At 48.1% G+C, this 26188-nt stretch overlaps 1 protein-coding gene across 1 annotated transcript in view; it reads right to left on the reverse strand.

The window, feature by feature from the left end:
* LOC138283927 (pneumococcal serine-rich repeat protein-like) overlaps positions 1-26188 on the reverse strand; it is a 128644-nt gene that overhangs the window by 97029 nt on the left and 5427 nt on the right. The window contains exons 2-4 of the mRNA XM_069222158.1: positions 10393-10483; positions 7812-8473; positions 4292-4353 (exon numbers count right to left, since the gene is read on the reverse strand). Of these exons, the coding sequence (XP_069078259.1) occupies positions 4292-4353; positions 7812-8473; positions 10393-10471 (803 nt within the window). The 5' untranslated portion in view covers positions 10472-10483. The remainder of the gene's footprint in view (positions 1-4291; positions 4354-7811; positions 8474-10392; positions 10484-26188) is intronic.

The raw sequence follows: 26188 nt of genomic DNA on the forward strand, positions 1-26188 counted from the left end.
TTGACTCTGGGTTGGATAACCGGGTTCAGAGGTTAAACTCTGACCTGGTGGGGGGTACTAGTGCCCCCCAGAAAGTCCTGGTGTACCAGGCAGTTGTCCAACCTCAGGGTGCTGACTCTGGGTTGGATAACCGGGTTCAGAGGTTAAACTCTGACCTGGTGGGGGGTAGGTGTGCCCCCCAGAAAGTCCTGGCGTGCCAGGCAATTGTTCAACCTCAGGGTGGTGACCCTGGGTTGGAGAACCAGGTTCAGAGGTTAACCACTGACCTGGTGGGAGGTAGGTGTGCCTCCCAGAAAGTCCTGGTGTGCCAGGCAGTCGCCCAACCTCAGGGTGGTGACCCTAGGTTGGAGAACCAGGTTCAGAGGTTAAACTCTGACCTGGTGGAGGGTCAGTGTGCCCTCCAGGAAGTCCTGGCGTGCCAGGCAATTGTTCAACTTCAGGGTGGTGACTCTGAGTTGGATGGCCAAGTTCAGAGGTTAAACTCTGACCTGGTGGAGGGTCAGTGTGCCCTCCAGGAAGTCCTGGCGTGCCAGGCAATTGTTCAACTTCAGGGTGGTGACTCTGAGTTGAATGGTCAGGTGCAGAGGTTAAACTCTGACCTGGTGGGGGGTAGGTGTGCCTCCCAGGAAGTCCTGGTTTGCCAGGCAGTGATCCAGTCTGAGGGTACAGACCCTGGGCTGGAAGACCAGGTTCAGGGTGTCCCCCCGGACCTGGAGGGAGGGGCTACTGATAACAGTGCCCCTACCATGTTGTCTTCTGAGGAGGCCACTCCTAGTTGGAGGGTGCTGGACCCCAGAAGGGAGGGAAGGGGGAGGGAAGCCTCACCCCGGGCCCTAGTCCAACCTGAAGGTACAGACCCCAGGTTGGAGGGCCAGTTGCAGGTTAACAGCCCTGCACTGGTGGAGGAATGGTACAGGGCGACGTCTGTAAGCACCCTGACCATGTTGGACTCTGGGGGTACCGCTCCAGGAGGGAGGGTACAGAGCCCCAGAGGGGAGGACCAGGTTCAGGCTGTCATCCCTGACCTGGTGGAAGGGAGAGTGGTTAAAGGGTGCCCAGCACCTGGGGCTACCGCCCCCCACTCTCCACAGCCACAGTGGTTGGAGAGCTTTGAGAGGCCTGGGGCCTGGATCTCATCCCTGGCAGCTGTCAGTAATCACTGTGGCTTGCTGTCCGGGTGGACAGAGTTATCCCTGGGGAGGGGACAATTGTCACACCCCGGGGGTAGAGTGGGCAACACCACTGTGTTGGTCATGGTGGTACTATCCTGCTCCTGGGATACATCTGTGAGCAAAGTAAGGTTAGGTGCTGCACAGATGGGATCCACAGGTAAGGAGAAAGGTTCCCCATGGGTTGGCTTAGTGCGCCCTGAGAGTATGGACAGAGGAATCCAATTGGAGTCAGGAAGGCGAAGAACTGGAGCATGCCCCTGCTGTTGTGGGCCTGGGTCCTTGTTCTGTCGCCTCAAACAGGGAAGTACATCAGGATAGTGATTGTTCTCCCCTGGCTTTAGGCTGGTAGGGGGTCATGTTGGACCTGGCTTTTTGACAGGGTCATCCCCAAACTTTTTGCCTTCCTCCTTTTCTTTTTCTGACCTCATTTTTGCTGGTTTTTAGACACTTGCTGGAGAAGAAACCTGAACCAGAAACTACATCCTGCCAAGAAGAACTGCCTGGCTGCTCAAAGGACTCACCTGTCTGCTTTTCTACAAAGGACTGCTGCCTTGCTGTTGGCCTGCTGCCTTGCTGAACTCTTGTCTGGCTGTAAAAGTGGTCTCCAAGGGCTTGGATAGAGCTTGCCTCCTGTTCCCTGAAGTCTCAGGACCAAAAAGACTTCTCTCTTCCTCTGGACGCTCCGTGCGCCGAACTTTTCGACGCACAGCTTGTTCCGCGGCAAGAAAAACGCCGCACACCGACGCTGATCGACGCGACGTCTTCGGGACGACCGAAACTTTGACGCACGGCCTCGCAAGGACAACGCCGCCCGACTTCCCGGGAGAAATCGATGCGACGCCTGCCGTGAGATCAAAACTTTGACGCACGGCCTCGCAAGGACAACGCCGCCCGACTCCGCAGGAGAAATCGACGTGACGCCTGCCGTGAGATCGAAACTTTGACGCACGGCCTCGCAAGGACAACGCCGCCCGACTTTCCAGGAGAAATCGACGCGACGCCTGCCGTGAGATCAAAATTTTGACGCACGGCCTCGCAAGGACAACGTCGCCCGACTCCGCAGGAGAAATCGACGCGACGCCTGCCGTGAGATCGAAACTTCGACGCGCAGCCCCGCAGAACGACGCTCAGCTGGAAAACAAGCAGGAAAATCCACGCCCAGACCCGGGACATCTGGTACTCCCCGCAAACCACAGTAAGAGACTGTCCGCGCGCCGTAAAACTACGCCCGACTCCCCGCGTGGAAAATAACGACGCAAGTCCGTGTGTGCTGAGGAGAAATCGACGCACACACCAGTTTTCCACGCACCTCTTCTCCTGTGGCCCTCTGAGGAGATTTTCCACCAGAAACCAGGTACTTTGTGTTTGAAAGAGACTTTGGGCCAGATGTAGCAAAGGGTTTGCGCCTCACAAACGGCTAAAAACGCCGTTTGCGAGGCGCAAAAGCCTCTCTGCTATGCAGAAATGCATTTTGCGAGTCGGATCCGACTCGCAAAATGCATTTCCGACTCGCAAATAGGAAGGGGTGTTCCCTTCCTATTTGCGACTCGCAATGCTATGCAATTTCATTTGCGCCCGCGAAAGCGGTCGCAAATGAAATCGCTGTTACCATCCACTTGAAGTGGATGGTAACCCATTCGCAAACGGGAAGGGGTCCCCATGGGACCCCTTCCCCTTTGTGAATGATCACAAAAACAATTTTTCAGAGCAGGTAGTGGTCCTATGGACCACTGCCTGCTCTGAAAAATACCGAAACAAAAGGTTTCGGTTTTTTTTCTAAGTGCAGCTCGTTTTCCTTTAAGGAAAACGGGCTGCAGATAGAAAAAAAAAAAACTGCTTTATTAAAAAGCAGTCACGGACATGGTGGTCTGCTGTCTCCAGCAGGCCACCATCCCCGTGAGTGCCCATACTCGCAATGGGGTCGCAAACTGCGACCCACCTCATAAATATTTATGAGGTGGGTTTTTGCGACCCCATTGCGAGTTGCAGAAGGTGTCTGAGACACCTTTCTGCATAGCAAATTGCGACTTGCAATTTGCGAGTCGCACGGACTCGCAAATTGCAAGTCGCAATTTGCTTTCTTCCTACATCTGGCCCTTTGTTTCCTTTCTAAAGACTTAAGACACTTTATATCACTTTTCAGTGATATCTTTACAAATTCGTATTGCAACTTTGATCGTTTTGACCTGAAGATACCCAGATAAATATTATATATTTTTCTAAACACTGTGTGGTGTATTTTTGTGGTGTTATGCTATGGTGTTGTATGATTTATTGCACAAATGCTTTACACATTGCCTTCTAAGTTAAGCCTGACTGCTCGTGCCAAGCTACCGGAGGGTGAGCACAGGCTGATTTTGGATTGTGTGTGATTTACCCTGACTAGAGTGAGGGTTCTTGCTTGGACAGAGGGCAACCTGACTGCCAACCAAAAACCCAATTTCTAACAGTTTCATATTAGTATTGCATACATGGTTACATATTTACAAGGAACTGGTGCATCGGCTCCAATGCCCCAGTTTCCTTGCCTTGCGCCCCTTAATAACAGCAGGGTAGCACTGTATTTGCAATATAGCGCGCCATGGCGCACGTTAGCACAATAGCGTCAAAATATTTTAGGCTACTGTGGTGCAAAGCTCAGGGAGGCCCATAGGAAATAGCTTAGCATCACTTTAATAAAATCTTGTAGATTTCACTGTGTCATTTTTTTGGTCTTCCCTGCAGGGGAATTTCCCCCCTTGCATACATTATACCAGGCGCAGGTAAAATATGGCTCAAGGGTTTACAAAGTTGTGCAATGATAGCATTGTGCCACTTTGTAAATATGGCGAAGGTGAGGGCCTGTTTAGTGCCGCCGAAACATACAAAACAAATGGTGCTAAGGTGGCGGTAAGAGGGACAAGGGGCTTGTAATTATGCCCAGTGGTTTTGGTCTGTTGACGTTACCCAGTACCCTATGGCAAAGCATGTTATGTATTAAAATAGTTGCAACACTCACCACTGAAATCAATCTACTATTCAATGACCCCTCATTTACGCATCTGGCCCGTGTGCAGTTTGCCCCGCCCACACTTCCATACACTTGAAGAAACTGAATAAGTACTTTGCACAATTCGTACCTAAATCCCAACACGACGACTCCAGTGCAGCCAGGGAATTCGTCTTGGTATATGGATGTCAGCTGTGGATGTGAAAACACAATTACAATATCTTGGTAAATCAAACCCATTAATCAGATTTTAAAGCCATAATAATTTAGTCCTCCACTGCCGCATTGTTCCAGTGTCTGGTTGACTCTACTGGAAGGTAGTAGCAGTAGAAGAAGCAATGCCGGGCTAGGCTGGTAGTTAGGTTAATAGCAGCAACAGCAATCTGACCCAAAAACTGCATCATCTGCCATCTTCTCTGGATAGGGAGATGGAGTAACTACAGGTCAGATTCCACAGTCGCCTTCAAATTATAATACTGACATGTTTTTATATAGTGACGAACACAACTGCTTCAGTCCTTTGCTGTTTCAAACGACTGAAAGGAACAGAAAGTACTCTCCTATAATCTCAGTGAGGATGAGAGGCTGAGATGGTCATGCTGGAATAAAAGTCATGACCTGCATTACTGCAGAGGTCCGCAGCAAGTACTTAGCTAAGGAGGCATTTTGTAAATAATATTATGAAATGACCTGGTGGAGCATGTTTCTAGCCTATGTACTCTTAGACGTCCAGTGAGAAAAAAATGCACGTGGGAGACCTGTCTACACCCCTCTCCCCAGCCATATCTCTGCCTTCAGCAAACAGTTGCACTGACTCAGAGTGAGAAAGTCGGACTTCATGATCCTCCACTGCAACCTCAAACGCCTGATGCCCAAAACGAAACTCTTCTTAGTACAGTGAAGAATGCTATGCAGTCTACCTATACACCTTCTGCCTGTCCAACTAAATCTGTCCTCACTGCCAATATTGTGATAACAAAGAGTTGAAACTGAAGTTTTTCGGCTGAAACAGCTCACCTACCGTCACTATAAAATGAGTTTTACCTGCACTCAACTTTCACAATGCACCAAAGAACACCTCCCTCATCTGACTGGCACTCATAAATCATTTAATCAGCTCAGGGTCCCTGGACAACTGAAAACTGAAGGAATTTGGTTTGTTTTGTGTGATGTGCACCCCATGCTTCCCCATTACCACGATGGAAAGCCTATCTGCTCACACTTTCTAGGCTACTAGGAAAATAAAGTGCCCAGATTTTTACTGTAGGTTGGCGTAGGGGTGGTCCAGGACTGGAGCTGTACCATTTTACCATCGCCCGAAGCCTGGATTGGGAACATGTTACTGGTCGATGTTCAGCAGCCCTGCTACAAGTGCAGGCTACTGTCCCACGATCCCGCATCCACCCTGGAGCTACAGAGTGCCACTATCCCTGGTGGCGGGGCATGCTACGGCTATATATCGTGGAGTATGGTACTGTCCTTTATCTTTCCAGCATGGAGCAGGAGTATGCTATCACCCCGTATACTTCCACCCTGGAGCTAGAGTGTGGTGCTCCGGTATCTCCTTTCAGCACTGGAGCAGGAGTATGCTCCCACCCCATATACTTCCACCCTGAAGCTAGAGTATGGTACTCCACCATCTCCTTTCAGCACTGGAGCACGAGTATGCTCCCACTCCACATACTTCCACCCTGTGGTTAGAGTATGGTACTCCTGTATCTCCATTCAGTACTGGAGCAGGAGTATTCTCCCATCCCAAATACTTCCACCCTGGAGCCAGAGTATGGTGCTCCGGTATCTCCTTCCAGCACTGGAGCAGGAGTATGCTCCCACCCATTATACTTCCACCCTGGAGCTAGAGTATGGTGCACCGGAATCTCCTTTCAGCACTGGAGCAGGAGTATGCTCCCACCCCTTATACTTCCAAACTGGAGCTAGAGTATGGTACTCCCATATCTCCTTCCAGCACTGGAGCAGGAGTATGCTCCCACCCCATATGCTTCCACCCTGGAGCTAGAGTATGGTACTCCGCCATCTCCTTTCAGCACGGGAGCACGAGTATGCTCCCACTCCACATACTTCCACCCTGTGGTTAGAGTATGGTACTCCTGTATCTCCTTTCAGTACTGGAGCAGGAGTATTCTCCCATCCCAAAGACTTCCACCCTGGAGCTAGAGTATGGCACTCCGGTATCTCCTTTCAGCACTGGAGCAGGAGTATGCTCCCACCCCATATACTTCCACCCTGGAGCTAGAGTACGGTACTCCTGTATCTCCTTTCTGCACTGGGGCAGGAGTATGCCCTGGAGCTAGAGTATGGTACTCCCATGTCTCCTTCCAGAACTGGAGCAGGAGTATGTTGCCACCCCAAATAGTTCCACCCTGGAGCTAGAGTATGGTACTCCGGTATCTCCTTCCAACACTGGAGCAGGAGTGTGCTACCACAACATACTCCGCAAGCTCTGGAGCTGGAGTTTGGTACTGCCCTATTTCCTTTCAGCACTGGATCAGGAGTATGCTCCCACCCCATATACTTCTGCCATGCATCTAGAGTATGGTACTCTGGTATCTCCTTGAAGCACTGGAGCAGGAGTATGCTCCCACCCCATATACTTCCACCCTGGAGCTGGAGTACAGTACTCCTGTATCTCCTTTCAGTACTGGAGCTGGAGCTGGACTATGCTCCCACCCCATATACTTCCACCCTGGAGCTAGAGTACGGTACTTCGGTATCTCCTTTCAGCACTGGAGCAGGAGTATGCTCCCACCCCATATTCCTCAAGCTCTGGAGCTGGAGTTTGGTACGGTACTATGTCCTTCCAGCACTGGAGCAGGAGTATGCTCCCGCCCCATATATTTCTACCCAGGAGCTGGACTTTGGTACTGCACAATGTCCTTCCACAGCTAGAGCAGGAGTAGGCGGCCCCACTATATCCCTTCAGGCCTGGAACTGGAGTTTGGTACTGCCCTATGTCCTTCCAGCATGGAGCAGGAGTATGCTATCACCCCATATAATTCCGCCTTGCAGCTCGAGTATGGAACTGCCCTATGTCCTTCCATTCATTACAGGAACATAAGTATGCTAGCATCCCATGCCCCTCTTCCCATTGAGTATTAGCAAGCTACGCCCCAATGCCTCAATTTCAGGAGTAGGGCATGCTACCACCCCCATATCCTTCTAGCTCTGGAGTGGGAGCAGGCCACAGACTCACATCCCTCAAACCCTGGAGTGGTTGTATACCGCCATCTCTTATTCATCTCTTACTATGCATACTACCTCTGTATCCCACTAGCTTCAGAACTCGCGTGTGCGCCTGCCTAGCATGCTTTCTGTCTGGTCCCTCTTTGCATGTTTTTTATTACCGGCACATCCACTATATGTGCACAGCACCTTGATCAATTTTCTTGCGACAGAAATGCATTTTGTGTTACAAAGCATTTATTTCAGGAAAACAAGAGATCTAGAGCAAAATGACATTGTCTCCTTACAAGTACTATATTAAGCAATATTAATTGTATTAAAGTTTCAATTTGAAGACATAGATCTCTTGCAAACATTACATACAGACCACCACTGGCTTCCGCAAGTGTGTGATAATTAGAGAAGATATTTGAAGCCCAGAATTAGTTCAGATCTCCACTGCTACCTACCTCTATTTCAACTTCGACTTTTAAACTGATGTATTCAGACGACCCAGAATCATTCAGATGATCTGTGTAGTTAAGATTCGTTATTTTAAAAGTCAGTTTTCTCACTGCAGCAGGCACTGTAATCATTGCTGAGTAGGTTCGGTGGCTTGAAGTGTCCCCTGGTAGGCTTGTGGATAGTAACAATGATGAATTCGCGCTTTTTGTGGATATTTCACTGGAAACAGTGGAAGACACAGAACTGGGCATCTCTGCTGGTGCTGAAGATGATGATGCCGGTTTTGGTGAATATGAAGGAAGGGGTGGCGCTGTAGATGTAGATGTTGCTTGAGTCACAAAAGCAGAATGGCTTTCTTGTGGCATTATTGAAGTGCCAACAGACCTTCGATCAGGTGGTGAGCTGGTAGGAAAAGACTCAGCTGTCGTGTAATTCGGTGTCGAGGAAGCCGAAACAGGTGTATGAAGTCCAGAACTGGGAGACCCTTCACTTGGTAATGGTAAAGCATCTGAAACACCTGCCACGGACAGTGATTCTGTAGTCCTGTGGTAGGTTGTACTTTTGGCTGGTGCCTCAAATGTTACAGGCTGAGTTACATATACAGGACTCGCTTGGCTGGATGTCCAATCAGAATCTGAAGAACTTGGGGTATTTTGTGAGGACAAACCTGGGGAGAAAGTGTAATCATAAGTTGTTACATATTGATAACTTTGAAATTTAAGCTGTTAAAACCAAAAGACTAACAAGAACTGAGTAGTTATTGCCTGCTTTGTCTACAGAATAGAAAGTGTATAACAATAAAATATAAAAAGCCATACAGATTAATTGGAAGAGGCCTGTCAAATGAACTCGCATTGGAACTGAAAAAGACTAAAGATTTGATCATCTTATGCAAACCCACCAGAGAACCATGAAAAAACCTTGAGCTGCTTTAGGGCAATGATATCACTGAATGTACTAAGAAATGTCACCACAGTGGTCAGGTCTGAAAAGATGGCACCTTATCACAACTGATCAGATGCTAGGAATGGATGAACAGCATTATCACCCTGTTTTTCTGATTCAGTGTTAGCTCATCACCTTTGCAGTTGGTGTAAGTTATTGGTCAAGATTTCAATTACAACAAGAAAAGACGTTCTGAAACGTAGTAAATATAAAAATGTTTGGCATACCTGTACCTGATTAAAGTTTGTGGCAAATGTGTATGTTCTCTAGTTTTTTTCCAGGTTTTGATTTTTTCCCCAACTGTGAAACCCATTTTTCTTGTTTTTCTCCTTCTTCTGTTTTTTTAAATTTATTTTTAGCAAAGAAATGAGTTTGTGTGCCTCAAAATATATGAGATTGCGTCAGGTTCTTTAAAAGTGTCTTTTGGGGTAAAACATTCTAACAAGGTGCGTGCAAGCTTCAAACACAGTTGGTACAGCAACCAGTGGAATATTTCTACCGATAAAAAAATGCAGCGTTATCAGGGTGCTCACTTTGCATCTATTTTCAACCCTGATTTGTTGCTAAAGAACAATATTGGATTCATATCAATCTGCTGAACTGGCTTCCAGCAGGACAGCCTTTTATTCTGAACCCTTGACCTCATCTGTGGGTCTAGCTAAACTCAAGAATTGCTTCCTTTTCCTGACATAGGTCTACATGCCACCCTACATGTTAAATTGTTGCTGCTTCTAGAAGAAGATGAGTAAGAAACAGACCAAGATGCTAAGCCAGAAGGCAGGGTCTAAAACAGGAGAATTTTTCTGGTTTGAAAAGTCACTGAGCTTACAAAGACCTGAGAAGTACCTTGGGGAATTAACTAACGGCACTACAATGGAGTGAGGTGTGTGAAGATGCTGCTAAGGAACATCCAATGTACAACCAATGCCGCTGTGCAGCTCTCTTCGAATGGAGGGACAGGTGAGCCAATGATGTAGTTTGTCACTTTCTTCGCTAGCGCCTACCAGCAGAAAGCACTACTGTATCAAGTACACTACATTACAAGTCAACAGCTATAACTCATTTGGAATACGGTGTAGCCTGGAGGAAGGGAGGGTGACATGGTATGACCTAAAAATTCCCACACAGAATAAACCTAACTTGAGAAGGAAAAACACTTTCAGCGGCAGGGTTATCCAAAGGATCCTACGTGCATTGAGTCATCAGCTAGCACTGATGGAGTAACTATTTGAAAAAAAGGCTGAGGCAGGTGGCTTGTCACTCGTCTGGATTCATCCAGCAAGGGACAGTAGGAATATCACAGGTTCCTTCCGGCTTCGATTGATCACTGAAAGGACTGAAATGCCGGGTGCAGGTAAAATCCAATCATCTAATGATACAGGTAAATGTATAACTACTGTTATAACCTCATACCACCATCAGTCATCCCAAATTAGTTCTGTCAAGTTTACCATCCATCAGAGTAGTATTATTGGTGGATAAATTAATTACCGCTGATGGTAATGCTTGTGTACTGACCTCTTAGGTATCCTGCAGGTGATGATTTTAACAGTCATTGGGAAGACACGTTGTTTTCCAACTTAGGCAGAAAGCATATATAGATAGAGAGTAAAAGTAAATTGGTACTGTAGAAAGTATTACCTGATATCATCAGGAGCACCCAGAAGAATAGGAGCCAGATCATCTTGGACCTGTTCGCTCGCCCCATTGTAGAACTCATGGACAGGGCACCCTGTGGGCAGACACAAATACATCTACTGTCACACAATAGGATAAAATCACATTAACTTCAGTAAAAGTCGCTATTAACATGGTGTTGGTTTATATACAGGACACTGTATACCTCGTAATCATTGGATTGAAAGCAGACAGGTATAATACAAGCAGCAGCAGTGCAAGCCTCCCTCTATCTGCACAGACTAAACAGGTACAGCACAAGAAGCAGCAATGCAAGCCTCACTCTCTCCATGTGGACAGGCTGAACAGGTACAGCACAAGTAGCAGCAGTGCGGGCTTCCCTCTCTCCATGTGCACAGACTGAACAGGTACAGCACAAGCAGCAGCAGTGCAAGCCTCCCTCTCTGCACGTGCACAGACTGAACAGGTACAGCACAAGCAGCAGCAGTGCAAGCTTCCCTCTCTCCATGTGCACAGAGTGAACAGGTACAGCACAAGCAGCAGCAGTGCAAGCTTCCCTCTCTCCATGTGCACAGAGTGAACAGGTACAGCACAAGCAGCAGCAGTGCAAGCTTCCCTCTTTGCACGTGCATAGACTGAACGGGTACAGCACAAGCAGCAGCAGTGCAAGCTTCCCTCTCTCCATGTGCACAGAGTGAACAGGTACAGCACAAGCAGCAGCAGTGCAAGCTTCCCTCTCTCCATGTGCACAGAGTGAACAGGTACAGCACAAGCAGCAGCAGTGCAAGCCTCCCTCTACCTGCACAGACTAAACAGGTACAGCACAAGAAGCAGCAATGCAAGCCTCACTCTCTCCATGTGGACAGGCTGAACAGGTACAGCACAAGCAGCAGCAGTGCGGGCTTCCCTCTCTCCATGTGCACAGACTGAACAGCTACAGCACAAGGAGCAGCTGTGCAAGCCTCCCTCTCTCCACGTGGACAGGCTGAACAGGTACAGCACAAGCAGCAGCAGTGCAAGCCTCCCTCTCTCCACGTGGACAGGCTGAACAGGTACAGCACAAGAAGCAGCAATGCAAGCCTCACTCTCTCCACGTGGACAGGCTGAACAGGTACAGCACAAGCAGCAGCAGTGCAAGCCTCCCTCTCTCCATGTGCACAGACTGAACAGGTACAGCACAAGCAGCAGCAGTGCAAGCCTCCCTCTCTCCACGTGGACAGGCTGAACGGGTACAGCACAAGCAGCAGCAGTGCTAGCCTCCCTCTCTCCATCTGCAAAGACTGAACAGGTACAGCACAAGCAGCAGCAGTGCAAGCCTCCCTCTCTCCATGTGCACAGAGTGAACAGGTACAGCACAAGCAGCAGCAGTGCAAGCTTCCCTCTCTCCACGTGGACAGGCTGAACAGGTACAGCACAAGCAGCAGCAGCAGTGCAAGCTTCCCTCTCTCCACGTGGACAGGCTGAACAGGTACAGCACAAGAAGCAGCAATGCAAGCCTCACTCTCTCCACGTGGACAGGCTGAACAGGTACAGCACAAGCAGCAGCAGTGCAAGCCTCCCTCTCTCCATCTGCAAAGACTGAACAGGTACAGCACAAGCAGCAGCAGTGTAAGCCTCCTCCATCTGCAAAGACTGAACAGGTACAGCACAAGCAGCAGCAGTGTAAGCCTCCTCTATCTGCACAGAGTGAACAGGTACAGCACAAGCAGCAGCAGTGTAAGCCTCCTCTATCTGCACAGACTGAACAGGTACAGCACAAGGAGCAGCAGTGCAAGCCTCACTCTCTCCATCTGCACAGACTGAACAGGTACCGCACAAAGAGCAGAAGTGCAATCTTCCTTCACTTCCACACATATAATCGGTATTTAACAGACTGCAATAGCGAAGTGTCTCTTCCGCACACATAGTATACAGGTAAAGCACAGAACGCCGCAGTGCAAGCTTCCCTCACATCAACGCACTGAATCAGTATATCACAGGCTGCAGCAGCAAAGTGTCTCTTCTTCACACATAGTATACAGGTATAGCACAGAATGCAGCAGTGCAAGCTTCCCTCACTTCAACATGTTGAATCAGTATATCACAGGCTGCAGCAGCAAAGTGTCTCTTCTTCACACATAGTATACAGGTATAGCACAGAATGCAGCAGTGCAAGCTTCCCTCACTTCAACATATTGAATCGGTACAGCACTGGCTGTAGAAGCACAGTGTCTCTCCCTCACGCATTGCGGCTGTCTGTGTTATATAAAGGAAGAGCACACATCCAATACAGGATGATCCCATTGAAACGAATAGAGATTCTTTGGAGTGTGGAGGAGGTTTTCAGGGAGTTGGTCCCAGGGAAGTCTGTGCGAGGCATTTTTCTTGTATGGAAGGTGACGATGGGGATGAGTTGAGAGGTCTATTTTACGGTCCTCAAAAGAACCCAATGTCAGACCTACATATCTATCTTCAATAGATGCGCTACCCCCCTTGTTGCCCAAGCTGTGAGTGGGGTGGAGTTACTAAAGGAAACGTCGCAAGTCAGGTTAGTAGTGCATTTCTGGGGGTGCTGCCGGAGAGAAGTGGGGGACATCACCAGAGCTGCGGATGCACCCCAATAAAGAGAAGTGCATGGGTTGGTAGAGATCACGATCGGGGTGCTCTGGCTGAACTGTGCATCCTGTCCAACATCCGGGCATCCACGAGAGGTTGCAGGGCACAATGACTTTGATGGTATTGTGTCGTAGTTGCATTTATATAGCGCTTCCTGGCCCTGAAGGGGCGTTGAAGCGCTTTACAACGAGGAGCACGCTGAATCGGAGCCTGGTGGTTAATCCGGTGGCTGTTGTTTATGGCTGGTATAGTTGTCTTCGGTCTCAAGTGTTGGATTAGCAGAGATTTTACATCCAGGCGTGAGGTAAACTCGACACTTTCTGGGAGCCACGTCCGAGAGGAGGAGTTTATGAAGACCAGGAATGGAGCGGTTACTGGTTTGTAAGGACTGGTGGTTCATGGAGGCCGAGATGGGGTACTTTTGAGCGGATTTGGGACTGGTCAGAGGTCCTTCGGAGGTTAGGACTGGATTCAACCTGTCTAGCGTTTATGAGGTCAGTGCTCGAGGGGGGACAGGACTAAAGAGTGTTTTCGACGGTTTGTCGGTTATAAGGGTTCTCGAGGCTCAGAAAGAATGGATGTTGGTGCATTAGTGGTAATCACTGCGGTGGGTGGGGCTGCAATCCAGCAGCATGGTCACTACGCGTGGAAACCTCCACATCCTCTGTCTGCGCCTTAAAGGTCTACGTCACTCACCTAATCACGGGCCAGTGACTGGGCGCAAACTCACTCGCCCCCCCGTCAGACTTGGTGAGAGCTCTGATAAATTCACTCAGTTTAGCCACCACATACATATTGGAGGCTCTTGGACGAACATCCCCATGAGTGAGAGAATCGATGAGCCCCATTTCTGTCTCTCGAGGAACGTAAGCCAAACCATTACACAGGCACAGGGAGGGGCGTACAAATTCCAAACCAGAGGCACAGGTTTCAAGGTGGACACAGCGGCTCCGGTTCTGCGGGTTGCTCTGTAAACAACCTGTTGTTTACCGATTTTATCCACTGGAATGTTTCCCGCCAGGCAGGGCGTGGGAAATTCACGTATTTGCTACCCTTTAGGGGCAAAGTAAGGCCAATGCAATAACCAACAACAGCTACCGGCCTGGTACACAACTTTCATAGTGGGGGGTGCTGCCATCAATGTTATATCTCTGAAGTCATAAGTGAAAAAGTCACACAAAGAACAAGTTTATCAAATGAGCCACGTCCATTCAGCAGGAGATAGGTAGGGTGTATTATGTGGCTGCTGGGCATTTTGGAGCATGATGTCACAAATCTATGACTGAAGCATGGTGTGGTAGCACATTGTCATTTAGAGAAACCACATTTTCGATTGAACTGGCCACTAAACTTGCCTAGACATGCAGTTTTACTGATAAAACTGTACAGTGCACAAACGAGTGGAAATCAGGCTTTTGCGAATATTTATAATTTGTGCATCACACAAATAACTTGTCTTGGTATCCATCACCTTTCAGAATTATAAAAACTATGTACTTTATTTGGGCTCTCCTTACAACTGATATATTCTGAAATATTTGTACAGTCCGTATTTATTTATTTAAATTGTGTTGTGTGTTAGAAAAAAATGACACCCTATAGCTCTTCCTTTCACACTGTCTGTGCCACCAGCAAGATGTTTACATTACAAAATCCTCTCACCTTGCAGTCAAAGAAAGGAAACACCAATTTCCTAGTAAAAAGAATAAGCATCAATTTGTCAGAAGACCTTTCCTGACATTTGACCTCTGTCTTTGAACCCATAGCACACGTGATAAAAACAAAATGTTAAGTTGTTTATTCACCGTCTGAAGGCCAGTGGTTATTTTGGGGGAGCTGCAGCGCTCTCACACTCATACTTCCAGCGCCTGCAGGCAGCTATTGTCCACAAACTCAACACGTGAGGCCAGAACTTGAAAAAGTGGGTCAGTAATGCATCTCTTGACCCTCTCCACCTCCCAACCAGAAGTGGACCGACCTCTCAGGGGAGAATCCCAAGCCTGCACCCTCTCAGAGGCCTTGTGTGCTGGGGTCACCTCTGTGTGTCCACGCAGGCTTTCCCACCTCTCTAAAATTGTGGGGGAGCTACAGATTGTCCTCAGACATGAGTGAAACTCATTGTGATTAACAAATACATATATATCCTACGAGTCACACAACTCAGACAAAGGTCTATCAAACCTTACAGAGAAGAAATCATCACACACAAGGGCATATTTAAGAGCCCCTAGCGCAATCCCAACCCCACATTAGCATTTTTTTTTTTTTACGCTAATGTGACATTAGAAGGCCAAAAACGCACCCCATATTTACAAAGTGGTGCAATGCATGCACTGCGCCACTTTGTAACCATTTGCGCTACATTATGCCTGCACCAGTCATAATGTATGAAAAAGGGGCATTCCACCGTGGGGGGGGGGCAAATAAATGGCGTGAGGAAATCTAAGAGATTTCCTTTTTTCAGCACTTTTAACGCCTACTTTTAACGGAGCAAACAGGCAGCTCCTGCACTTCCAGGAGGCAGCCCTGGCGGGGTCGCCAGTGAGCAGCTCCATCTTACAGGGAAAGGCCTGAAATTGCCTTTCAACACACGGTGTAAAATAACCCCGTTTGCTTGTATCTTTCCTACAAAAACGGACTTGAGAATCTAATAAAATATTGTATTTAAGATACAAGTGAAAACTGAGTGAAAATTCAGAAATTTGCAACAGATTAATTTCTCCTTTTTTGTCTTCTGCGTCAAACTACCACATCCCTTGTGTTAGTGTGATAGCACTCTCAAAACGAGCGGGAAGGAAGGGGTGCACTGGAGGTGGCATAATTTGCATACTGAAAAGTTAAATAACTAAAAACAAAGAACAAAAAGCCTAGGACTGGGTTATCGTTCAGGCTTTGCCACGTGTAACACTTGCAAACACTGTGGTCTCCACATATTGACACCAGCAACCACACAGCCTTATGTCTGGACCCCCCAATTTGTGCAGCAGGAAAACGGGGTGCAAAAAATAGTTGCACTCATTTTCACGGCTGTCCTTTGTTCTTATTGAGGCCCGTGTGTGCCGCCTTCCTCATAAAGACTCTTGTAGGTAATGTTCATTAATCATGTTATAGTCAATTTAAACCTTTGCATGATATAAGAGCACAATATTGTACCAGTATACAATCAGATTTTTTTTTTAAAACGAGGACATGCTGAAACATAAGGGTATTTCAATTAATTTCCTCCTTAAAACAAGTCTTCACAAGGAAAAGCGCTAGTGCTTGGACTCTTCAGTAATTATCCTTAATGCTCCCTAAAACACCTCATACAGACTCTTAATGTATAGGGAAAAATACCAGCTACTGCAACTTATACAAATAGTGCAAGTCACTAAGGAGCTTCCGTGACCAAAAGAACAAACCATTCATTTCACCCCTGGACACCGCATCATTAACTTTCTAGAGGTGACAGTTCTGGGCAGACTGGGGATCCCCCTGCCCCAGGCAGAGCAGGAATGATCAAAAACCTGAGTCCACTCAGGAAGAGCAGCTTAAAAAACACGAAGGAATCCGGGCGGGTCCAAGGTAGGTGCCCCACCCAGGACATTTGCATGAACCAAACCAACACCCCAGCTGCACCTCGGGTGAAGTTCATTGCGGGGGCTGGGCACAGAGCCTCGAGGGGTCCATCGAACCCTGATAATTGCTGTATTTTACTACCCGCACAGCAATCAAAGGGGGCCTTTTCATTGCTTGCACCATTGTCCATGACATCCCTGCTACGCTACTGGTGAACTGGGAGGGCGAAGGAGCCCGGTTCAGTGCACCACGAAGGATGAGAGTGGCACTGTCTGCCACAGAAGCGCGGGCGAATCCTCACCTCCGCAAAGCAGATTCTGTGGGGTTGGGGCACTGGAGACGGAGGCGGAATTTAGCCCAAATGAAGAAAACTGAGTTTTTAGTCCCATCTCTTCTCTAACCCTAATGCCTGCAGGGCTACATCGCACCTAGGACCATATTTATACTTTTTAAGTGCCGCATTTGCGTAATTTTTTGACGCAAAAGAGGCGCAAATTTACAAATTACAATTGTATTTCGTAAGTTTGCGCCACTTTTGCGTCAGAAAGCGGCGCAAATGCGGCGCAAAAAAAGTATAAATATGGGCCCTAGTACAGGGCAGGAGCGCCGCGAAGGCTTGCTGAGGAGCTACACTGCCGGGAAGCTGTAACCGGAGCAAGTAGGAGATGAACAGTGGTCTGACGTCACCCTGGATCTATTAATCTCCGACACTGCATTATCCAGTCTGCTCCTGCGGGATTCTCGCCACTATGTTAAACAGCTATCCCTTGTCCGCCAATCTCCGATCCCCAATGCTGCAAATTTAGAGCCTGACTAAGATTTTGGCCAACGAGTGACATGAGGGATACACCGTTCACCGTATTACGATTCCATTATGTCCTATGGAGATCGTAATAAGGTGGACGGAATATCCATCACATTTGTGACGGAGCATTCCATCCGCCAAGATCGTAATCAGGCCCCTAAATCTCTAAATTTGGCAGAGTATCCTCCTGTTCTTTGCCGTATTAGACCTGGACCATACTGTGTGAAACTGCAAGAACACAACCGTCCACTTTACCTGCTGGTAATTGTAATCGTATTTATATAGCGCTTACTACCCCTGACGAGGCGTCGAAAGGCACACTTCGGATCTCCAAACCAGTTAATGTTGAGACCTTCCTTCTTTCCCCTTAGCAAAGGTCAATGGACAAGTGCTCATCGGAAATACAAGTGTTCAGCGGGGAAACGTGCAGCATACATTGAGGAATGGCGAGGGAATGGCGAGCAAAGAAAACATGGTTTCTGCACTGCTCACCCTATGCGAGTGTGTATGTACTCATCCAGTGATGCAAATATAGTTCAAAATTGCACCAGAACCATTATAATTTATGTAATCCGGTAGGGCCAGCTGTAGGAGGCTGGACTGGCTTGTAGTGAGTACCAAGGGGTACTTGCACCTTGCACCAGGCCCAGTTATCCCTTATTAGTGTATAGGGTGTCTAGCAGCTTAGGCTGATAGATAATGGTAGCTTAGCAGAGCAGCTTAGGCTGAACTAGGAGACGTGTGAAGCTACTACAGTACCACTTAGTGTCATATGCACAATATCATAAGAAAACACAATACACAGTTATACTAAAAATAAAGGTACTTTATTTTTATGACAATATGCCAAAGTATCTTAGAGTGTACCCTCAGTGAGAGGATAGGAAATATACACAAGATATATATACACAATAGCCAAAATATGCAGTATAGTCTTAGAAAACAGTGCAAACAATGTATAGTTACAATAGGATGCAATGGGGAAACATAGGGATAGGGGCAACACAAACCATATACTCCAAAAGTGGAATGCGAACCACGAATGGACCCCAAACCTATGTGACCTTGTAGAGGGTCGCTGGGACTATTAGAAAATAGTGAGAGTTAGAAAAATAACCCTCCCCAAGACCCTGAAAAGTGAGTGCAAAGTGCACTAAAGTTCCCCTAAAGACAAAGAAGTCGTGTTAGAGGAATAATGCAGGAAAGACACAAACCAGCAATGCAACAACTGTGGATTTCCAATCTCGGGTACCTGTGGAACAAGGGGACCAAGTCCAAAAGTCACAAGCAAGTCGGAGATGGGCAGATGCCCAGGAAATGCCAGCTGCGGGTGCAAAGAAACTTCCACTGGACAGAAGAAGCTGAGGTTTCTGCAGGAACGAAAAGGGCTAGAGACTTCCCCTTTGGTGGACCGATCCCTCTCGCCTTGGAGAGTCGTGCAGAAGTGTTTTCCCGCCGGAAGGACGCCAACAAGCCTTGCTAGTCGCAAATCATGCGTTTGGCATTTTTGGACGCTGCCGGGGCCCAGGAGGGACCAGGAGGTCGCAAGTTGGACCTGAAGAGAGAGGGGACGTCGAGCAAGACAAAGAGCCCTCACTGAAGCAGGTAGCACCCAGAGAAGTGCCAGAAACAGGCACTACGAGGATGTGTGAAATGGTGCTCGCCAAAGTTGCACAAAGGAGTCCCACGTCGCCGGAGACCAACTTAGAAAGTCGTGCAATGCAGGTTAGAGTGCCGTTGACCCAGGCTTGGCTGTGCACGAAGGATTTCCACCGGAAGTGCACAGGGGCCGGAGTAGCTGCAAAGTCGCGGTTCCCAGCAATGCAGCCCAGCGAGGTGAGGCAAGGACTTACCTCCACCAAACTTGGACTGAAGAGTCACTGGACTGTGGGGGTCACTTGGACAGAGTCGCTGGATTCGAGGGACCTCGCTCGTCGTGCTGAGAGGAGACCCAAGGGACCGGTAATGCAGCTTTTTGGTGCCTGCGGTTGCAGGGGGAAGATTCCGTCGACCCATGGGAGATTTCTTCGGAGCTTCTGGTGCAGAGAGGAGGCAGGCTACCCCCACAGCATGCACAAGCAGGAAAACAGTCGAGAAGGTGGCAGGATCAGCGTTACAGAGTTGCAGTAGTCGTCTTTGCTACTATGTTGCAGGTTTGCAGGCTTCCAGCGCGGTCAGCAGTCGATTCCTTATCAGAAGGTGAAGAGAGAGATGCAGAGGAACTCGGATGAGCTCTTGCATTCGTTATCTGAAGTTTCCCCAGAGACAGAGACCCTAAATAGCCAGAAAAGAGGGTTTGGCTACCTAGGAGAGAGGATAGGCTACTAACACCTGAAGGAGCCTATCACAAGGAGTCTCTGACGTCACCTGGTGGCACTGGCCACTCAGAGCAGTCCAGTGTGCCAGCAGCACCTCTGTTTCCAAGATGGCAGAGGTCTGGAGCACACTGGAGGAGCTCTGGACACCTCCCAGGGGAGGTGCAGGTCAGGGGAGTGGTCACTCCCCTTTCCTTTGTCCAGTTTTGCGCCAGAGCAGGGGCTAAGGGGTCCCTGAACCGGTGTAGACTGGCTTATGCAGAATTGGGCACATCTGTGCCCAAGAAAGCATTTCCAGAGGCTGGGGGAGGCTACTCCTCCCCTGCCTTCACACCATTTTCCAAAGGGAGAGGGTGTCACACCCTCTCTCAGAGGAAGTTCTTTGTTCTGCCATCCTGGGCCAGGCCTGGCTGGACCCCAGGAGGGCAGATGCCTGTCTGAGGGGTTGGCAGCAGCAGCAGCTGCAGTGAAACACCAGGAAGGGCAGTTTGGCAGTACCAGGGTCTGTGCTACAGACCACTGGGATCATGGGATTGTGCCAACTATGCCAGGATGGCATAGAGGGGGCAATTCCATGATCATAGACATGTTACATGGCCATATTCGGAGTTACCATTGTGAAGCTACATATAGGTAGTGACCTATATGTAGTGCACACGTGTAATGTTGTCCCCGCACTCACAAAGTTCAGGGAATTGGCTCTGAACAATGTGGGGGCACCTTGGCTAGTGCCAGGGTGCCCTCACACTAAGTAACTTTGCACCTAACCTTTACCAGGTAAAGGTTAGACATATAGGTGACTTATAAGTTACTTAAGTGCAGTGTAAAATGGCTGTGAAATAACGTGGACGTTATTTCACTCAGGCTGCAGTGGCAGGCCTGTGTAAGAATTGTCAGAGCTCCCTATGGGTGGCAAAAGAAATGCTGCAGCCCATAGGGATCTCCTGGAACCCCAATACCCTGGGTACCTCAGTACCATATACTAGGGAATTATAAGGGTGTTCCAGTAAGCCAATGTAAATTGGTAAAAATGGTCACTAGCCTGTTAGTGACAATTTGGAAAGAAATGAGAGAGCATAACCACTGAGGTTCTGATTAGCAGAGCCTCAGTGAGACAGTTAGTCACTACACAGGTAACACATTCAGGCACACTTATGAGCACTGGGGCCCTGGGTTACCAGGGTCCCAGTGACACATACAACTAAAACAACATATATACAGTGAAAAATGGGGGTAACATGCCAGGCAAGATGGTACTTTCCTACACCAGCACGCATTTGTACCGCACTGGTAAAATGTAATTTTTGTAATCCAGACACGGCAGGAGATCTGGGAAGCCCTAGTGTCAAGGACCTCGCTGAGGGTGTCCACGCGCCTGAAGGGGCAGCTCTGTGTCCTATGCTGGTGTTTGCACAGCGCGCGCCCGTCACTGGCGTGGCCGCCGCATTGGCTTTCTGATATCACCTTAAAAATGGTGTGGGGGTCGCCGAGCGACGGCCCTAGGGCAAAGCGACACATTTAAGAAGGAATTTAAATGACGTTCTTTGTAAATACTCCATGGGTGAAGTAATGCTGTTTTGTCAGCTATATGCTAGTCAAGTTTTCTCAGGAGGCAGGAATCAACTGATTGCATATCTTGATGACTGATAGATGTTCTCTGCTGCTGTCACCACACGCACGAGCGCGCTAACTCTCTCTCTCTTTCTCACGCTTAACTCTCCTGGGTGAAATTCCATTTTACTATTCACGTGCCGCATATCGTTTCTTGATCACACAAAAACGAAGGCATTCTGATTGTTAACATAAAAATACCAGTTGGACACCAGGAACAATTTTCAAGATACAATCAGAATCTCAGGAATTTTCTTCGTAATACTTAACTCGATGCCTAAAATGTAAAAGGTCATAAAAAGGGATCCACTTGAACATATTTGTGATTCAATCCATTAATCAATATTTGTAAAGCGCGGCTACTTACCCGTGAGAGTCTCAAGGCGCTGTGAGGGTCTCAAGGATTGGTGGACTCGGACCTCCACTAGGGGAGAGTTACCAGTGGGCCCATGTCACCAGGTCATCACACTCCAGCCCGTGGCTTTTGGTTCAGAAACCAATGCCTTTTGGGCTTCGTTTCGATTGAAACAAAAGTAACGCTCCTAGTAAGAGTTCATTGTTAAGGGAAAGCCCAGGATCACACGGTGATCACAGATCAGGACCCCTGCTCGTTACCATTGCTTGCCCAGTCCTATCGGGCAGCATGTGTGGCTCACTGTTCTGGCCCGGCCTGTAAATCCCGTCCTTATGGCTGCGTGGGTGGGCAGAATCAGCCGAACCCGCACCCCATAACTCGTTTCAAACACCACCGTGCACGCCCGCCCCTTCATGGGTGCAATACTTCATTCACCGCATTTGTGTAGCGCTTTTACTAAAAAGCTGTGCACGCTTTGGCTAAACATGTTAGCAAGTACAACACTTTTGTTTGAGAGCCTTCCAAATGTTAGTACATTGTAGCCAACAATGATGCAGGCACGTGACATAATCAGCAGCAAGGTTTGGATAAAAGTGATTAGTTCTTAGTTTCTGGCACAAAATGGTGCAAGAAATTCAAGGACGATAACAAGGGGAGCAAAGCACCAGTGCCGGGGATAAGAACAATCCAGAGAAACCGCGGAGGAGTAGGGGAGGGGGCCACGCGCAGGAGCAGTGAAGAAGGCTGGAGTGAGGATAAGGAGTCAGCCAACAATGCAAGCAGCTGCCCGGGGCTCAAGATGGAACCAGACTGCAGAAGCTGCAGACGGACTGCAGTCTGCAGGGCATGGAACAATGCAGCACGAGAAGAGAGGGAACAGCAGTGGGGATCAGATGGGGTGCAGTTAGGGTGACCACCTATCCGTAACTTTCACGGGCTGCCCGTAATTTCGCCCTAACATCCGTTGTCCGTGATGAAAGGCTTAACGGACCGCATTTGTCCATAATGTTAGCCTTTCACCTAAAAGACAACGGAGGCAGGACGAAATTATGGACAGATGAGTTTCCCCAGCTGGATTGAAAGGCAGGGGGTTTCCTGTGCTCTGAGGGAGGGAGGGTCAGGCAGATAAGAAAGAGACCTTCTTGCCAGGGGGTCTCCTTCCCTAAAGAAATACAAATGTGGGCAACTGGTGAATCTGCAAATGCAAAGGGGCATGAAAACCTGCATTGACTTTAATCAAAGGAGTCACTTGAAACTTTCTGATGACAAAGATATTTTCTTTTAGAGAGGTACTGTAAGGGTGTTCCAAGGTGAGCTATGGAGTGTGTGGTTTTAATGGACTGTTATGAAAAAATGTTAGTACTAGGTATAAACTGTATATTATTCAAATATGTATTTTAGAAGGACTTTTTATTTATTTAACCAAAATGTATTTGGGCATTTTTTAGCAGCCTACATTATGATATAATTGTTTTTATATCGCTTACTACCCCTAACGAGGCGTCAAATTCATGTTTATAATAGGGACTTACACATTCAGTTCTTTCAGGGTCCTCGGTACCTCATAGTACTAACAAGCATTGGCAAAGCCAATAGGTCTCGTCTAACCAAGAGTTATTGGCTTTGCCAATGCGTTTTAGCCATGTTATACACCAGAGTGGCTGCTGTTCAGCATGGCTAAAGTTAGTGGCATAGTGGTGTGGAATGGAGTAGAGTGGCATAGGAGCAGTGGCGTAGAGCCCAGTGGTGCAGAGTACTATGCAGTGGGTACAGTGCCGTTGTTTAGAGTGCATTGGCGTAGAGTGCAGTGGCATGGAGTGGAGTTGGGCAGAGTAGCGTGGCAGAGAGTGCAGTAGTGTAGAGTAGTGCAGTAGCAATGAGTGCAGAGTAGGTTCGCATGGCATAGAGTGCAGTGGCATAGTAAACTGGATGTCGCTACAATGCATGCTGGAACCACGCATGCCTAAACAACGCGGTCGGAACAACAACTGCATTGTTACCACTAATGCCTTTACCACGAATGCCTTAACAATGATTTTTCGTTGTAAAGGCATTCCTGGTAAAGGCATTAGTGAACGGCATGCATGGTTCCTGCATGCGACTCTCCTGGCCCCCATCCCTAAACATTAGCCAACCCCCCCCACCCCTGAAACCTAAAACCACCCCAACCCCCCACCCCTGCCCCTTAAACCTAAAACCACCCCAACCCCCACCCCTTAAACCTAAGACCACCCGAATCCGCCACCCCGCCCCTTAAACCTAAAAGCACCCCAACCCCCACCCCACCACTTAAACCTAAAACCACCCCAACCCCCACTGTGCCCCTTAAACCTAAAACCACCAACCCCCCACCCACTCCTAAAACCTAAAACCACCCCAACCCCCCACCTACCCCTAAAACCTAAACTACCCCAATCCCCCACCCGAAAAAGTAAAAATACCCTGAACCCCCACACCCCGCCCCTAGAACTAAAAATACCCCCACCCTCCCACCCAGCTCCTAAAACTAAAAATAGCTGACCCCTCCTCCCATGCCCCCACTGATCCCCTAACCTTAAAACTAAAAATACCCTGACCCCCACAAACCCGCCCCTAAAACTAAAAATACCCCGACCCCGCCCCTAAAACAACCCCAGCCCCACCCCACTTACCTGATCACATCGTCCTCCTCAGCCGACTCCCTTCTTCTCTGCCTTAACCACGCATGTGCGTGGTTAAGCACATGCGTGGTTAAGGCACTGAACAAGGAAGTGGTGGTTAACAAAAGCGTTGTTCCGCTTTCGTTGTCCATGACTTCGTTGTTCATGAGTCGTGGTTAAGGCTGCTTCCCGGCACAGAGTGGTGCAAAGTGGAGAAGTGTAGAGTGGTGCAGTGCAGAGTAGAGTATAGTGGCGTAGAGTGCACTGGCATAAAGTGCAGTGGCATGGAGTGGTGTTGGGCAGAGTAGAGTGGCATAGAGTGCAGTGGAGTAAAGTGGCATACAATAGAGTGCAGTAGTGTAGAGTGGTGCAGTGGCATAGAGTGCAGAGTAGACTTGCGTGGCAGAGAGTGCAGTGGTGTCGAGGGGAGTAGTGTAGAGTGGTGCAGAGTATAATGCTGAAGAGTGCAGTTGCAGAGAGTGGAGTGATGCACAGTGCAGTGGCATAGAATGCAGTAGCGTAAAGTAGATTATTTCAGAGTAGAGTGAAGTGGCTTAGAGTGGTGAGGTGCAGGGTAGAGTGAAGTTGCGTAGAGTGGCATAGAGTGTGATAGCATAGAGTAAAGTGGTGTAGAGCGCCGTGGCATAGAGTGTAGAGATGCAGAGTAGATTATAGTGATGTACATACGCTAAAGGAACACTAAGTACATTTTAAAATTTTTTACATTTTATTTGTGCAATTTACCTCCCAAATATTTTGAAGATTCTATATGTACTTGACACTTATGGATAATCCAAATCACTAGTTTGGCTTTTGCTTAATTTCAAAACCATTTAAAGACGTGGACAAAGCGGGCAATTGCCTTGCACAATGTTGCAAGGGGTCTGGCCCCTGCTCACTCATCACAAGCATGAACAGCAGACCACTGCACCAGAAGAGTTTGCCAAGGTGGATGGGTGTTGCTTGTTCAACCACTTGACAGTGCCTCTTCTGTTTCTCTCCTGTGTGCAGAGATAACTCCCCAGGTACCCAATACCTTCTGATAGTCTTGGTGGACCCATCTTGTCTGATTTTAGGAACTGTCCCACATTGTTCTTCTCTTCCTTATTTATCCGGTTCTTAGCAACAACCCTTTGAATCACTTGCCGTGGACCTCCCATTTGATCTCAATTTCATCTTCCTCTTTTATTATCTTTAATTGGTAGTCTGAGTTCCCATTTCTGAGATAAATGTAGAGTCCCAGACATACACTCTAGTGCTGTAAGACTGCAGGCAAGTTGTGGGTACCTCACATCCTGACATTAGGTGTGAGACGGTCGCTCACACCATCTGCCCTGCCTCATTAATTGCTTTTTAGGTTGAAAGTCCACGGGCAGTTGGGGCAGCCAGATGATTTTGTTCAATTTGTTTAAACTAGCATAAGGTTAGTTACCTTAATGTTTCCGAAACTGCTTTCCAGGGTTTTTAAAATGTACAGAAACATAATTAAAAGTTTGTATTCAGTACACATTCATAACAAGGAAGTGGTTAATGCTATATTGTCGCACATCTGAAGCCAATCAATTTAAAGTCGCGTAGCCTGTATTTGTGCGCGGTGCCAACCTGGTCGGAGAAACCCAACCACAAAGGGTTTCAAAATTGCACAGGTTTCGTAGATGGAACCCCGGAGGGGACCACCCATGGACTGTGCTGTGAGATACAATTTGAGAAAGAAACAGGGACCAGGGCACTCTGAGTCTCTATAATAAATATATAGTCCAAAATGAGTAGAGTTGCAAGGAGTGTTTAATCCAAGAACAGACAACAGCCAACACGTGTTTCGTCGTAGCGGACTTTTTCAAGGCTCATAGATTCAGACTTGGATGAAGAATAGTTTCACTAGGGCTGCTGTAGCCCCTAAAATATACACCGGCAACAAGAC

The sequence above is a fragment of the Pleurodeles waltl genome, chromosome 3_1 (assembly GCF_031143425.1).
Source record: "Pleurodeles waltl isolate 20211129_DDA chromosome 3_1, aPleWal1.hap1.20221129, whole genome shotgun sequence".
Taxonomy (NCBI): Eukaryota; Metazoa; Chordata; class Amphibia; order Caudata; family Salamandridae; genus Pleurodeles; species Pleurodeles waltl.